Genomic DNA, 16,667 nt, shown 5'->3' on the forward strand with positions numbered 1-16,667 from the left:
GTTATCTACTGTGTATCCTGTGCTTGAATGGCTGCCCCCATGGCTACACAGCAGCTTGTTTATATAAACTATAGTAGTACTTATCTGTTATCTACTGTGTATCCTGTGCTTGAATGGCTGCTCCCATGGCTACACAGCAGCTTGTTAGTATAAACTATAGTAGTACTTATCTGTTATCTACTGTGTATCCTGTGCTTGAATGGCTGCCCCCATGGCTACACAGCAGCTTGTTTATATAGACTATAGTAGTGTTTCTGAAGCAAGCACATCAGTTGTACCAGTGTAGCACAACAGAATGTTATGTTGTCATACCTTAAAAACAATTTATTTTTAGTATTACTATTCCTTTAAGAACTACTGACTGATGGGCCCACATGCTGTTATGGTTCAGTCGTGCTCCTTTCATCTTCTTCCAGCTGTAGATTCAGGTGTCTGTGCACCCGCACAAAAAGTGACCAATTGCAAATGTAGGAATCAAACAGCTGCAGTATAAGACAGTATTTAGTAAACTGCACATGTTATTTTATTAGCAGTGTCAGTACACTTCATATTTCGGGCCAAGCCCTTTCTTAAGTGTACCGGTGCAAGGCATTATGGGATTAAATACCTTCATACAAGGAACCTCCCCCATTCACCTCTTAAATTGACAGTGTCAAGTGAATACAATAAGATATTAGACACTTCAAATTTATATCAAATTGATAATCCAAAATGAGTCCATTCAAAGTCCATTTCTGAATGTGTAGTCCATCCTTTATTGTGTGTCTTATTAGGGCAATGGTATCATTGCCTGTCCCTAATTCATACAGTTCAATATCATAAGTAGTGGCAAAGGAAGCCTATTTAGTGCTGTAAAAAACATGTAGACCAAGTAGCCAATATTCTCAAATGCCAGCCATTAGCCATAGCTCCTATTTACAGGAATCATTTTAAGTGACTATGATCATTCATACCCTTAGGTTTGCTGCAACCTCCCTATCCACCGGGCTTCCTTCTGGAGCAAACATAAGGGTATGAAAAATCACTTAAAATGTTTCCTGTAAATGATTATGACTATTTCCAAGCTCTGATAATGTTCCTTTCTCTCATCAGGTATTAAGAGCTGCTAGTCCTGAAAATGATCACGGAACTCCTGCCGTGTAAGGTATAAATGTTCTATATATTGATACAGGAGCTATGGCTAATGGCTGGCAATTTAGAATATTGGCTACTCAGTCGACATGTTTTTTGCAGCACTAAGTCGTCTCACTTTGCCACTTCTTATGATATTGAACTGTAGGCATTAGGGACAGGCAATGATACAATTTCCCTTATATGGACACACAATAAAGGATGGACTACACATTCAGAAATGGACTTGAATGGACTAGTTTTGGATTATAAATTTGATATTGTTTGATATAAATTTGAAGTGTCTAATATCCTATTGTATTCACTTGACACTGTCACTTTAAGAGGTAAATGAGGGAGGTAACATGACATGTAGTTGCATACTGGCCTGCCTGATCCACCAGACTTTTTAATATGCTGCTCAAGAAATGGCTCATATTTAGTAATAAGCTCTAGTATTCCCAGAAATGTCCCGTTCAGTGGGGATCTGAATAACTCTTTATTTCCCCTGAATGGTAAGCCACGTTCTCCAAGGAACTTTACAATATCAACAACCCATCTTAAAACCTCCCGTCAGTACTTCTGTTCATGAACTTGTTGCTCAAGAAGAGCACGGTCCATTCAACATTCAGGGTTTGCTCTTCTTGTGAATATGGAAATCTTCTATCTCACCAATGTATCTATTTGAGCTTGTCTCGGGGAGGAGCAGAGGGCACTGCTGACTAGTGTCTTTAGAAAAACAATCTGGTGATTAGAGTTATGTCATCATGAGGTTTTGCACTGAAAATCTTGTGAGAATTTGGATGGGAAAGTTTCTGAGCTGATGTGAGTGCCAAGCAGAGTTAGGGAATAGGAGAGACTGAGCATTACCCAGTATGGTGTTTGTGCTGGAGATCTCAGTCAAGAGACAAAGCAGCTCCTGATCCTCCACCTGCTTCTCTGTATGTGCAACTTACATTGTATCTCAACTCATCCTGGTTAAGTGGTTTTGGAGTTATTGCACAAACCATAATGATCACTGGCAGTTCAATTAAACTATTCAGATAAGTGTTAGCTGAAACTGTTGAGCTGTGATGTGCCCCACATGTCAGCCGACTCCGGGTCCAGCGTCCAGATTAAGCAGTCATTGAGGGACAGGTTGTGGCGGATGGAGTTCGGCAAGATGGGGAACTAATCCCGGTAGTAGGGGAAGCAGTTGCTGATGAAGTCGCAGATCTCGCTGAGGGTCAGACGCTTATTGGGCCTCTGCAGGATGAACATTGTGATTGTGGTCTTTAGCAGAGGAGCAGTGAGGGGAGCGGGGCATCAGCAACATCAGCAGCATCAGCAGCTCCCCATCCTCTTTTTCCTCTGCCCACGTCTCGTCCTCTTCTCCCACCACATCGAAGTTGGTCTTTTTGGGGAGCAGATGTAGGGCCCGCAGCAGCGCAACAACAGCGCTGTTGGCAGGCTCGGAGCACATCGGGAACCCCACTACAAACCCTGCTCCACCAGCCAGCACTCGAGAGCGGAGCCTCAGCCTCCTTCACAGCTGTCACTAGAATAGCCAGGGAGAAGAAATCGAGCACTGCAGGATGGATGGTCGCCGTATCGCCTGTTTTGAAGAGGACAGGAAGTGAAGTTTCGGTAAGTTATTTCTAAATAAAGGCTTTGAAATTTACAAGTTTAATTTGTCAAGGTGTTTATTTTTCGTTGTATACTAACGAATTTTTTGTAAAATTTTTTTGATGTTACTGGTCCTTTAAACTATGCTTATTGGGCTACCATACCATAAAACACAAGGATATACTAACGTTGTCACTGAAGGGAGATGTTATGTATGTTTCTTGCAAAAAACAATAACTACCTTTTAACTAAAGTTTCAAAGTAATACAGTACAATCCTTCGATGGGTGGGTATGTAAATGACCCCTGCTATCTCCCTCTTGCACCCACTTAGTACACATGTAAAACATAAAACAATTAGCTGCTTTATATATCCATCAACTGCAATAAAGTCAGCACTAAAAGTACTGATATAAAAATAAAATAAAAGTAGAATTGCATTGTCCTGCACTTTGGTCTCTTTAGCCATAACTAGAAGAGACTAGCACCTTTGCTTAGACTCTGATTTCCTTAAAGGAGTGGTTTAGCTAAAGGGAGTCATATTTGGCCAGATTCAATTCAATGAGAAAATGTTTTCCCTGGCCTTCTCCATGTCCACACTTTCCGGAATTGCCCCTCCATCTCCTCAATGAAGAACCCAACCCCTAACTAATAAACCAGAGATTAGGGTTTTGCAGATGGGGCTTTAGCAGCGTACCTCAGGATACTGGAGCTCACATGTGGACTTTAACAGCTGTGTCTCCCTGTGCCTGTGCCTTAACTGGCCTGCCTCACCAAGGGCATCTGGTGGCCTGAGGCTGTTCTCTCTCCAGAAACAAAGAAATTCACTGGCAAACAGGTCGTGCTTTAGCAGGGCAAACCCTTGAGATGTTTTAATGCAATGTGCAATGTGCAATGTTTTGGGGACACTCCCCTTTGTCAAGCATAGTATGGGGGTGCTGCAGACAACCACACTAAATAACATAGTAATTAACATATACAATCAAATTAAAAAGTTAAGTGATCATACTTGTGGTATGATCACGGAGTGGAAAAAAACAGAAACAAAATGCCTAAAAAAAGAAACCATAATAAAAAAAGTAACAAAAATTCCAAAAGACCAAAAGTTGTGCAAATGGAAACAGTTTAAAAAGATAAAAAGTATCAATAACAAGGGGATTAACAACCCTGCATATAAAGGAAGGGATAAGGAAGAATTACCTGTCCCTGGAAGGAAATCAGAAATATCTGTAAAGGGAAAGGTGTAAAAATTAGTGACTATTGAAATGTTAAACTGTATCACAAAAAGCAGGACAGATTGTACTCTTCATTTAGCCCCCTAGGGGATCTGATTTGTAGCAACCAGATCCAGTAACATTCTCTTTGTAGGAGTGCTCTTTTAATGTCATAACCTTGTTTGCTCAACACTTTCTCCAGGATTTGCCAGCGGAGTTGTGACACCCGATGGCTGTGTGTAACAAAATGTTTGTGGGGGATAAGGTAATTTGAGGAAACCAATCCACACATATGGCGTAAAATCAAAATTCCAGCTTTATTTGGTCATAAAACAACAAACAGGCATCTATTACAGATGTACTCCTACCCTATGACATGTTAGGTCACCGAAATCGAACAAAATCCGGCTTAATCTAACAAAATGTTTGGCCAATAAAGTTTCATGTTTCGTTTTTCCCATTTCTTTTTCTCCATTTTTTTCATTATTTTCCATAGGGTTAATATTTGTTGCTGGCAATTTATAATTCCTTATTTTAGATTTATGTTCATTTAACCTAGTTCTAATCAGTCTAGTAGTCTGGCCCACGTAAGCAAGACCACAAGGGCATTTCAAACAGTAGATGACATTGCTGGTATCACATGTAAAAAAAACCTTTCCCTGTATGTTTGGAGCCTTGTAGTGGGTGCGTTACATAATTACCGGGGATAATGCCATTACAGTGTCCACATTGCCTGCATGGAAAAGTGTCGTGGGATTTGATGGATGGATGTCTGTCCAACTGACACTTGGGTCTAGGTTTGACTAAGTCCCTAATGCTTTTTCCCCGTCTGTCAGAGAAAAGGGGAGGTGACAAAAACAGCTGGCCATACTTCGAATCCGTGCCAAGGAGTCCCCAGTATTTCAAACGCCTTAGAGTTGGAATCAGAGGAGGAAATAAAAGGTATTCTCTGGGCCTTGTTAGTATTCCCCTTCCGTTTTTCGAGCAACTGTTTCCTGGGAATTGACCGGACCCTCTCCCCCCGCCGCATGCTCCAGCCTCCAGCGCCAGCGCCATCTTTGTTCCTTAGGGTGCGCGCGGCGCGTCTGCGTGCCTCTTAAAGGTACAGGCGCGCTGGCGTGATTGCGCCAGCACACATTGGGCACGTTTTGGCGCGAAATTTATTTTAGGCCCTTTTTGACTTCCAGCCAGTGCCCGTGATAGAATCTATATTCTGGTGGTTCCTGAAGCCTTGTGCTGTCTGTTCCTGTGAATATTATATCTGATATCCTGGTTTTGATCCCTGCCTGTTTCCGACAATTCTGATATCCGAATCCTGACCTTTGCCTGCATCTCAACAACTCTTTCTGCCTGACCCCATCTGTTTGATTACCCGGTTTTGACCCTTGCCTGCCTGACGATACTTGATATCTGCCTGCCTCGACCCAGCCTGTCTGACGATTCTCTTGCCTGCTCCATTTGTACCGTGACCTTCGGCCTAAAGACTCTGCTAAACAGCCGTGCCCCTTCGCCAGCCAGAACATCTCGCCTTGTACCCCTCGTTAGGTCCAGGTGGCACCCAAGTAAGCTGAGGGCTCCTCCCGAAGCCCAACGGTGGTCACACTACTGGTGAAGCCGAGCCGAGACCAGGGTGCTTGGCACTTGTTCTGGTATTGGGTGCCGGTCGTGACAAGATGCATCGTCATAAAGTTCATCTATAGATGCTATGCATCTGACCCTTAACAATTCGCTAGTGGGAAGTCCCTTAAACAGGCCTGCATTGAGTGAACACCCTTTATAATGTTGTCTGCACCACACCCATACTATGCTTGACAAAGGGGAGTGTCCCCGAAACGTTGCACATTGCATTAAAAAATCGCAAGTGCTTGCCCTGCTAAAGCACGACCTGTGTGCTAGTGAATTTCTTTGTTTCATGTACGTGAGGTGGCTGATTCCTCTATCACTGGGCACCAGGATAAGGTAACTGGGTATGTAAGGTGTGCTGTTTCCCCTAACTTTGTTTGGAACAACTTTGTCGGCATGGAGTTACCAGCACCCTACTATTACATTACCCATAAAATGTCATTTGCAGATATTGCTCCCTCCACGGATCGTTGGGCAGACACATTTAGCTTTACGGAATCGGAGAGGAAGAAAATCCTCAGTGCTGCAAATAGCCTACCCGTGAGCACTTCCAGAAGTGGAGCTGACGCCATACGGAAAATTGAGCAATTGAAACGGCGGGAGGTGTCATGGGCCATGCACATGTCCTCACTGGTGGAGTATGCCAAGGTACAACGCATCCCTCGAGGTTTGAGGATTATGCTGCAACCGGCTCTCTTCAAAGACAATCAGGACTTTTTATAAACATGGTGCAGCATATTGAATCGCTGCAGCCTCGATACACTGACCCTGCAGCAGTTACAACTGGGATCGAGGGAACTGAAGCAACAGCTGCCCACGATGGATGAAGATTACAAAACCAGTTTGGAGTTGAATACCGCGGTAATGTGGAATCTAGAGGCGAGAATGGAACAATTACAAGAGGAATTACTACAGATGAAGTTACGGAAGTTCACACACAATATGAGAGATTACAGCAGGGGAGAGGTATACACATGGAAAGATGTAAGACGCCACACTCGGAAACACAGGACTGCATCAGCGATCTCGTCCGACAGAAGTTCAGTAGAATCTTCGGATGGGGAACCAGAATCATCTGGCTCTTCTCAAAGTGCTGCAGTACCTTTTTTAGGCAAAGGCAGACCAAGGTGCCCCGGAAAACCCGGAGAGGTCGAGGCAAGTCAGCAAGCCAACCCGTAAGTCAAGGAAAAGAGACTGAACCGCAGGTAAATATGGTCTTCAACCTTTCACAATATACCCCCTCCAAGGTTGAACTTTCTGTTTTGGAAAAAGGTTTAAACTATGTGCCTTCATTCACAGTGTCAGCATTTTCTTTTTCCATTGACTTATTTCATTTTATAAGATCACTTAAACTCAAGGCCTTTTTGGATAAAAGTAACACCAGTACCTCAGATCCCAACCTGTTATCTCTTAAGCAGATGTTGGGGAGAGCAAAGAGCAAATTCGTTCCCCCAGGCAACTACCCTTGTATAGAGGCCTTTGAATCTACAGCAACACTGGAAATGAACCCAATTCTTAACAAAAGTTCCAAACATATATCAAGAAATATTTCCCCTGAGGAAAAATTGGCTTTGCAAATCCCTTCAGGTAAATTCTGCCATAACCATTACCCAAGCAGATAAGGGCGATGGGATTGTAATTTTTAATACAGCTGACTATGAAATGGAGGCTAATTAAACAACACAGCCCATTATAAAAAATTGAATGGTGATCCTACCTGGAAGTTCAAAATAACTAACATTTTACTTAACTCTGCTGTAATGGAAGGGTTGATTGCAGATGAGATTGTGCAACTGCTCACCACTGAGCACCCTAAGGCACCCCAAGTATACTTTCTCCCAAAAATCCATAAAAGGCTTACCAACCCTCCTGGACGCCCTATAGTCTCCAATGTGGGTTCAATTTGGCAACCACTGGTGATCTATATAGACTAGTATTTACAGGAGATATTACCAGGGCTTGAACCCTGTTTGACTGATACCACAGAGTTCCTTAACAGGTTGAATAACATAACCATACCATCTGGTGAATTCCTTTTATGTTTTTTGGATGTTAAAGACCTGTTTACTTCTATCCCACATGATGAGGGAATTGAATGTATCTGGTTGCCCAACCACACTAGTAATTTTCTTTGTAATCTATTGGAAAATGTTCTGTTAAAAAAATAATTTCTACTTTAAGGATGGTTTTTATTTGCAATTACAAGGCTATGCCATGGGTGCCAATATGGCACCTGCATACGCCAACATTTATATGGATTTCTTTGAGAAAACGTTCATCTTTTCCAATATTGATTTTTCTTTACACATGCATTCTTACATGCGTTAAATGGACGATACCTTTTTTCTATGGTCAGGCACAAGGGAGAAGCTCAACGAGTTTCTCTGTTATCTTAATAATACACACTCCACAATTAAGTTTACCTTGGAGGCGAATGCCACAGAGTTACACTTTTTGGATGTGAATATCAACAACACGGGGCATGCATTCACCACCTCAGTTTACACAAAACCCATGGATAGGAACAATTTATTAAAACCCACATCATATCATCCTCCAGGCCTGTTTAAGGGACTTCCCACTAGCCAATTGTTAAGGGTCAGACGCATCTACAGATGAACTTTATGACGAAGCATCTGCACATTTATTGCAGAAATTCAAGGCCAAAGTGTATGATGAGAGTAATTTACAATCACAGAGGGAGAGGGTCCGGTCAATTCCCAGGAAACAGTTGCTCAAAAACAGAAGGGGAATATTAACAAGGCCCAGAGAATACCTTTTATTTCCTCCTATGATTCCAACTCTATGGGACCCCACACTCAGATTAAGAATTCCTGCATAAGTGATATATGTGATATCATGCATTATAGCCTCTTTGCTCTAACTGTATTGTCTCATAAAATTGAACATTTGTTTTTCTCTTGAAGCTCTTTCTTCAGGTTTTCTATCTCCTTTTCCTTCTTGCTCAACAATGTATTAAATTCATGTTGAAGCTGCTCTGTCCCTTGATTTATGAAGTGACCCTGACGAGCAGCAGTTGTCTTGATTCCCCTCTCAGCTTCACTCATGCAGGTGTCTAAGAACTGAAGTATTTTCTTGTCAGTATCTGGATTGTGAAGTGTATTGTTTGTTGTGTAATTCTCTAGAGAGATCCTGTGATTTATCCCCAGATCACGAAATTTCTTGTTAACACGACTCTGATTTTCAGAGCTGCTGTGGGTGATCACAAGGATTGGGTGGATTCCTGTTGAGAGATACGGGCATATATTTATTCATTAGCATAATTACTTAATTATACAGAGAAGGTTTAACAGAGTGAATGACACTTTATCGCAAGCCGATTACTCTGAATACTTTACTACATGCTCAGAGTGGGCATCTGGTGTCTTGCCTGAGGGGCATCCCAGTGGGCCAATTTCTGACGTAACCCACATATGCTCCACTTGGGATGCCTTTCAGGACAAGGCGATGGAACTTTGGGACAGATTCATTGATCGTGGGTATGACACGAAAGATATCAAAGCGGCCTACGATCAGGCTGTCTCTAGAAATAGGTTAGACCTATTGAGGTATACCAATAAGACACAAAAACACAAATAAGAACAAATATGATACTGATACACAGTCTAGGGGCCAAGAGCAAATCTCTAAATTGCGCTTTTGTACAGTGTACACTAAAGATGCTCATTATACCTGTATACAATGGAGCATTGGAAGACAATGGGGTATCCTTCTACAGGAACCCAATTTAAAAGATCAGTCACCATCCTTTGTATTTTGAAAGGGGAGATCTTTAGCCTCACGTTTATCCCCTAGTCCCTATAAATCTAAAGAACCCAATACAGATGCAGCATGGCTGAGATATAAAGGCACATATAAATGTGGCCAGAATAGGTGTAAGTCATGTACAGTACTTAATGTTCAGTAGTACAAATACTGGTTAAAGTTACACTGTTAAAGAATATTTTAACTGCTGTTCTAGGTGGGTCATTTACCTGGCTACCTGTGCATGTGGAGCCCAATACATTGGCAAGACCACACGGCATGCAGGAGTCAGGTTTTTGGAACACCTATCAGCAGTTGAAAGGAGAGACAATAAATCAGCTATTGCCAAACATATAATAGAACAACTTGATGGAGTGTCTAGAATAACCTTTCAGATAATTGATAGCCTAAAATGCAATGTATGGGGGGTGACAAGGATAAGACCCTCTCTAGGTTGGATGCATATTGGGTTTATCAGCTTAAAACAATAGATACGTATGGAGGACTTAACCATGAATGGCTATTGAATAGGCTATTTTTGATGCCCTATTAACTGCTGTTTTCCTTAATGAATTTATATAAATTATGAGATCACACAATGGATTAAATGAATTTAATTTAGTCAAAAATATTTCAGTGTGTTACTTGATTGGTTTAATATTTTTCTCCATTTATTTTCTTTACTTTCTTTGGTTTATTATTTTCTGTTCCCTTGCCCCCGAGATGCTTAAACTTTTGACGATAAATTTTGACATTCACTGGTGCAAATCGCACATGTCTATTTTGGGAGTACGATTTACAATCCTGTATCAACACCTTTACAGGACAAACTACCCCTATATGTTTGGGAAGCTTAGGAAGTTGTTGGAAGATTGGGGCAAGTATCACATTTCCTGGCTAGGCCGTATAATGGCGGTGAAAATGACGCTCCTTCCAAAACTGTTATACTTGTTCAGGGTCCTCCCAGTTGACATTGTTAAGAAAGATCTTGCAGCATTTGAAAAGCATGTCCTCTCTTTTATCTGGCAGTCTAAACCTCCAAGGGTTAATAGGGCAACATTGGAAAGGAGACCTCAGGATGGGGGTCTGGGTCTTCCTAATTTGAGAAAATATTTTATAGCTGCCCAGCTAGCTCAGATACCATTATTACATCTCCACAGTTCTCCCCCATTGTGGGTGGAACTCGAGAACACTCTCTCACTTCCATATTCGGCTGAAGGGATATTGTGGTCAGCCCCGACACTCCGACCCCGGACCTTGAGCCCTAGCCTGGGCTTCATGCCTTCATTATGGGACCAGAATGCCAAATTATACCGCCTAACCTCACCACATTATCCAGTGGCCCCAATTGCAGGCAACCCAACATTTTCTCCAGGCCTCCACGCTCACTCCTTTGCCTGGTGGTTTTCCAACAACTTAATGAGGTTGGGAAATTTCCTTACGGTTAGGGGTCCCCTAACACTTTCCAGCCTGAATGAACATTACAACCTCCCTGACGTGGAACATTTTAGGGCAACCCAACTACTACATTGGGCAAGGGAGGCTTGCACCCTGAGAGTTCCTGACCAGACCTATTTTGAGTGTTGGTGCACCAACAATACCATAACCCCGCGCACTATTTCACTGTTATACCGAAATATGCTGTCCCCGGTTAATCTGCTTGACCTGTCATATATCAAAGCATGGCAAAAGGAACTAGGTGTCACCATACCAGAAGATGATTGGCTGAAAGCCTGGGATAATTTGAATCATAGTTCCCTTAATACTATAACAAAAGAAGCCGGATACAAGGTGCTTTTCAGATGGTACTTGACCCCTGCTAGACTAGCTAAAATCCATCATAGCTCTAACAACCAATGCTTCCGGGGCTGTTCCTCCCCGGGGACTATGACCCACATCTGGTGGACCTGCCCGAAAGTTATCAGGTTTTGGGTTAGGGTCTACAACCTTATCTTCTCGGTTTTACACTTGAACTTGCCAAAGGCCCCCCAGGTAGCCTTGCTTGGGGTGCCTCCTAAGGAGACCCCAAAGATTAAACTGAAACTACTAAACCACATATTCTTGGCTGCTAGACAATATATTGCCAAAGCTTGGAAATCTCCTGCTATTAACTTTTCTCAGTTTAAGAATAAAATAGACTGGATTTACATGAATGAAAGGCTAACTAGTCTAGCTTCCGAGAATTCCCAAAGGACCTTGAAAATTTGGCAACCATGGCTATTATATAGATTTAGTGGGTCCCTCCCACCTAACCCACTGTAGACATAATACCTAAGGTCCCTCCTCTATCCCTCACCATGTAGAGATGTATTACTGAGTCAAGAACCAGATGTGACACCCAATGTCAGTACCTCACGTGTGTTTGACCACTCTTTATTCTTTGTTTTTTATTTTCATTTTCTTTTATTTGTATTGTTATTTCCCTGCTTAGTTTAACCCTTTATTCTGGATTTTTGAGTTACTGTTTATGTAAACAAAACTACTCTGTCTAACGGCATTTTTGTTCTGGGGACTACTTATGTGTGGGTTGTTACAAGATTCACATTTACAGTCTCCTAGGGTACGAACTCGGTGTTAGCTCCCCTAGCTCTTACTGTACCTTGGCACTTACTTTGGCAAGCTAAGGGGTACCCCTGGCTCTCAAAGAACACCAGTTTGAATGATAGTTATATTGGCAATATGGAACTACTATTTTTACAACTGGGACACCCCCAGTCTTGGGATAATGTCAATTATATTGACCTTACAGCTGTGATATGTCTTTTTTGAGCTATGTACACTGTAACATTTCTATGCTTGTTTACACTTTGCAATTATTCTGCTGTATGACAAAATTTCATAAATAAAAATATTAAAAAAAAAATATATATACATAATTAAATTAACTATATTCACAATATAAATTGTTACTTATATTCCATGCATATATCATTAGTGCTAACTGTTTAATAACGATAGGGTTAATGTTTTTAAAGCATTGTGGTTTTTCCCTTTTTAAATGTTCACACGGATAGAAACAATTTAGCTTTTGAGGAAGTGGTTTTGTCCATGAAACGCGTCAAGCATACTGGCTGTTATGTGCTCTGTCTGATGTGTTAAAGATTTTCAAATAAAAGGATGTTTTAAAGCCACTGGTGCTCCATGTCGAAAGAATCCTGATGGAGCCAAATTTACTCACAGGAACTGGGATTCTCATTGAAGGATTATTTTGTATGTTAATGCTGCCCTGGGCCCTGGAGAACCAGAGGACGTTTTATTGTGCCATATTGCTTTAAGAATACAACCCTGATGTTGCTGGACTACAGCTCCCAACATGCCTTAACCTTAATAGCACATTAAAGTATGCTAGTATTTGTAGTCCTGCAACAACTGAATAAAGTTTGGTTGAGCAGTGCAATGCAGCAGGGTTTAGTGTCCCTTTAAAAGTCATTACTTATGATTGGTAGAGGAGGTCAACTGGACCATAAAATGACATTTTAGAAATTATCGAGGCATTTTAGAATTATTTGTAATAAAGTAATTAATGGCTTGGCCCCATGTGGTAGTTTATGATTATTCTCCTCACAAGACAAAAGCTGCTGACTTGGCCTCTCCATGGTGAGTTGGCAACATATTACCACTGGCAGGCCTGCCCAGCTGACAGCTAGTCAGATATTGAGCAGATATCAATCTGGCAGGTTTGAAAAAACAGTTGGATTTATGAATCTGAGCATTGCTGCCATCCTCATCCAACTGGTTTCCATAAATGCAACAGGTGATCCATTTATTGGCCTTAACCCCAACAATCAGACAAGTCTCATCTGGCCCAGCAAGAGGGTGGCCACCTTAATCTAGAGTGGCATCAATTTTGCATCCAAAATAAATACGTTATTGCAGATTAACTGCTACATTATAAACCAGTTTTTTTACCATTTTCCTCCCCTTTACATACAATCACAGCTGAATTTATAGGAATAATATTAGAAAGAACTATAAAAATAAATCCATGGAACTGTAACATCAATAACAACATACCTGTAATGCGAAATGCGTCTGAGACAAATGTAGATAAACCATTCATATCTCCACTATTCTGAGGTGTTTCAGCACTAAAACAAAACACAACAAAATGGTTGAAAAAGGGGGTCTATAAGCTGGCAGTGGAATATTATATTATGTCTGTTAGTGCTAAGGTGAGTGAGAAACATGGGCATCTGCAGAACATTTTTCTAGGGGGCCAAAGTAATCACCTGTTTTTGTTTACTAAGCCTATATAAAAGTGCAAAGGGGATGCCAGGCTGGTTGGAAATTCATTTATTTTGAATGCCCATAAAGTCAGTTACAGCTTCTATAATTGTCACTAGGATGTGCAGTGTCAGTACAGAATAATGAGAATGTGCTGTTCTAAACATTTAAATTACTCCCTTGTGCAAAGAAATGCAATAGAATGGGATGGAGTTCACAAGATGAAAACGTGTCATGGGAAAGTGACAGACAGGTTAGATGAAGAGATGAATTGTGGCTAGATTTGTGAATTGGTGAATTTTGCACCAAATCTACTCATTTGGATTCGGCCGAATCCCCAAATCCTTCGTGGGAGAATCGGCCGAATAACGAACCGAATCCCAATTTGCATGTGCAAATTAGGGGCAAGAAAGGAAAAAGTGGAAAAAAATGATTTACTTCCTTATTTTGTGATGAAAACTCACGTCAAACCCCGCCCTGCCCACAATTTGCATATGCAAATTTGGATTCGGTTCGGCCAGGCACAAGGATTTGGCTGAATCCGAATCTTGCTGAAAAAGGCAGAATCCTGGCCAAATCCTGAACTGAATCCTGGATTCAGTGCATCCCTAATTGTGGGTAACAGGGAAGGACAATATGGAACATTCTGGTCACTGTGCCAGAAACTCCTTTTATAGACAAAGAGCAGAAATCACTTACCTGAAAACCAGAACTGGAACCAAGAATGTGGTTTGATCAGCAGTCATTTGGATGCGAAATACTTGTAACGTGTCTTTATAATCGTTATCCCATTTGACTTCTCCCATATCCCTTAAGGCCCCTTGTGTGGAGAGAGAAAGAAAGTAAAATGAACAGGGGTGAGTGGGGTAGGAAAGAGTAAGGAAGAAACAAAGTTGCAGTTAAAGGGCAAATAGAAAGAGGGGTGACATCTATTTCTGTTTCAAGAACAAGTAGATTTGATACTCACTTAGTTGAGCTCTTGCCTCTGAGAGTTCATCATCATTAATTATATTAAAACCTCGATTATCGACAATACTCAGAGTTCGTGTTAGGTTGTGGATCTCTCTCCCAGTTGTTTCTGTAGAATCCTTATTCCCAGCCCCAGTCACATTCTGAAAGTTGTGGTTGTTGAGCACACTGATACAGGAGTTAATAAGGGAACTTTTGCCGTGTCCCATCATTCCAAACAGCATGATAAATATGTGGTTGAACTGGTGTCTGACATTCTCTATAGGGTTGGGTATATTGTACCGACGCAGCCTCTCCCGCAGATCATCTGGCGCCGGCTGTTCCATGGCTACACAACAGGAGCAGTGTGACAGAGACAACTGTAATGGGCAAAGTGCTTGCTATTAAATGGGACTGTGGGTGCTATACACAGGAATGAAAGTGAAAATAATTCAGCTACAAATAGAAAGAGGAAGGGACGTCTGAAGTTAATTAAACAAATAATTCACCACAAAGCCATTTGTAAGGTATTCTGAACACGCTCCACCCGTCTGTGTTTAGACAAAACATTTTCATGCTCAAAAAACTCTCATTGTCTTCAGGTTGTTCCCAACTTGTTGTGTAACAACACAAGTGCCTCACTCCCTTCCACCAATCACCCACCCTGTACTGCCCAATGGAAATGGAAAAGCTGATTAAACAGCAAAATGAACTTTGTCAGGTTTCAGACCCCTAATTCCTCAGATAGAAGAGGAGACGGCTCTGGTTTATTGTCACAACAAAACACACCTCTGTTTGTCGAGTGTAAGAAAATGTATCCATAGTGAAGTACAGGCAGAGGATCTCTTATCCACAAACCAATTATCTAGACTCCACTAGGGTTTTGCTTAGGGTCACACCTACCTGGGTTTGAAATTTAACTTTAGCAAACTATAAATGTATTTTTCTAATGTATTTAGGAACGCTGGTAATGTAAAGCTGGACATTACTGATGACTGACTTGCTCTTGACAAAGTGCTCATTTCAAAAGTCTGGGAATATGATGGCAATTTATTATCCCTTTAGATAACATTTAAGAGAAGAAAGCACTTTTTTCTGTGATTGCCTCATGCAATGTGATTTATATGTGAAGATTAGTGAATCGCAAGGCAATTTCAGGAGGTTTGAAAGACTTGTAGCACAAATTTCCTGCAGGTGACAAATCTCCTTGTGACATAGTTGGGTTGTAAAAAGTTCAACTCCTCCAAATAAACCTCAGTGCAAATACTTACACAGACTCACTGAAACTATATATATCAATATAGATATTAATTTTAGATTTTACTATCACAATAGCCTTGGATATTCTGCTGGTCCAAGAAATCATCCAATAGAATCAGCATCACAACATCACCCGGCAGTGCATTCCCCAACCTCACTGTCCTGACTGTGATGAACCCCCTACTCTGTTCCTTTAAAGGAATTGTTCAGTATAAATATAAAAACTGTGTAAATAAACAGGCTGTGCAAAATAAAAAATGTATCTAATATAGTTACTTAGCCAAAATGTAATGTATAAAGACTGGAGTGAGTGGATGTGTAACATAATAGCCAGAACTCTACTTCTAATTCTCTACACTACTTCTGTTCTCTAATGTACTTGTAAAGTCTAATCATGTCCCCTCACAAGCGCCTTTTTTTCCAGAGAAAACAACCCCAACCTTGACAGTCTCCCCTCATAATTTAACTCTTCCCTCCCTCTAACCAGTTTAGTTGCTGTCACAATTGGCTCAGTAAATCCAGAACAAGTGCGTCACGTCTTCCACCTATAGCAACTGCCCAGGACCGGATATACATAGTAGGCAACCCTAGGCCCACTGTCATTTGTCGGCACAAAAACTATCATTGTCCTCAGGTTTTTCCCAACTGCTCCTGTAACAACACAAGTGCCTCACCCCCAGCCACCAATCACCCACCCTGTACTGCCCAAAAGAAATATAAAAGCTGATTAAACAGCAAAATTAACTTTGTCACATGACAGGTTTCAGACCCCTAATTCCTCAGATAGAAGAGGAGACAGCTCATTAAATATACTTTTCATTTCCACCCTCCTCCCCTACACTTTTTTTAAAGAAATAATTACTATATTTTTCATCCTTTTCCTTAATCACCATTCTTGCTTGAGCAATTATTTTACTTC

At 41.2% G+C, this 16,667-nt stretch overlaps 1 protein-coding gene across 1 annotated transcript; it reads right to left on the reverse strand.

The window, feature by feature from the left end:
* Window positions 1-8,063: 8,063 nt before the first annotated feature.
* Window positions 8,064-15,814, reverse strand: LOC108704219. Its single transcript, XM_018240678.2, has 4 exons — window positions 14,508-15,814; window positions 14,240-14,360; window positions 13,331-13,404; window positions 8,064-8,795 (listed from the first exon to the last, which is right to left on the reverse strand). Exons 1-4 carry the CDS (start codon window positions 14,833-14,835, stop codon window positions 8,446-8,448), a joined length of 873 nt encoding a protein of 290 aa, XP_018096167.1. The 5' UTR covers window positions 14,836-15,814; the 3' UTR covers window positions 8,064-8,445.
* Window positions 15,815-16,667: the final 853 nt, after the last annotated feature.

The sequence above is a fragment of the Xenopus laevis genome, chromosome 9_10S, assembly GCF_017654675.1.
Source record: "Xenopus laevis strain J_2021 chromosome 9_10S, Xenopus_laevis_v10.1, whole genome shotgun sequence".
NCBI lineage: Eukaryota > Metazoa > Chordata > Amphibia > Anura > Pipidae > Xenopus > Xenopus laevis.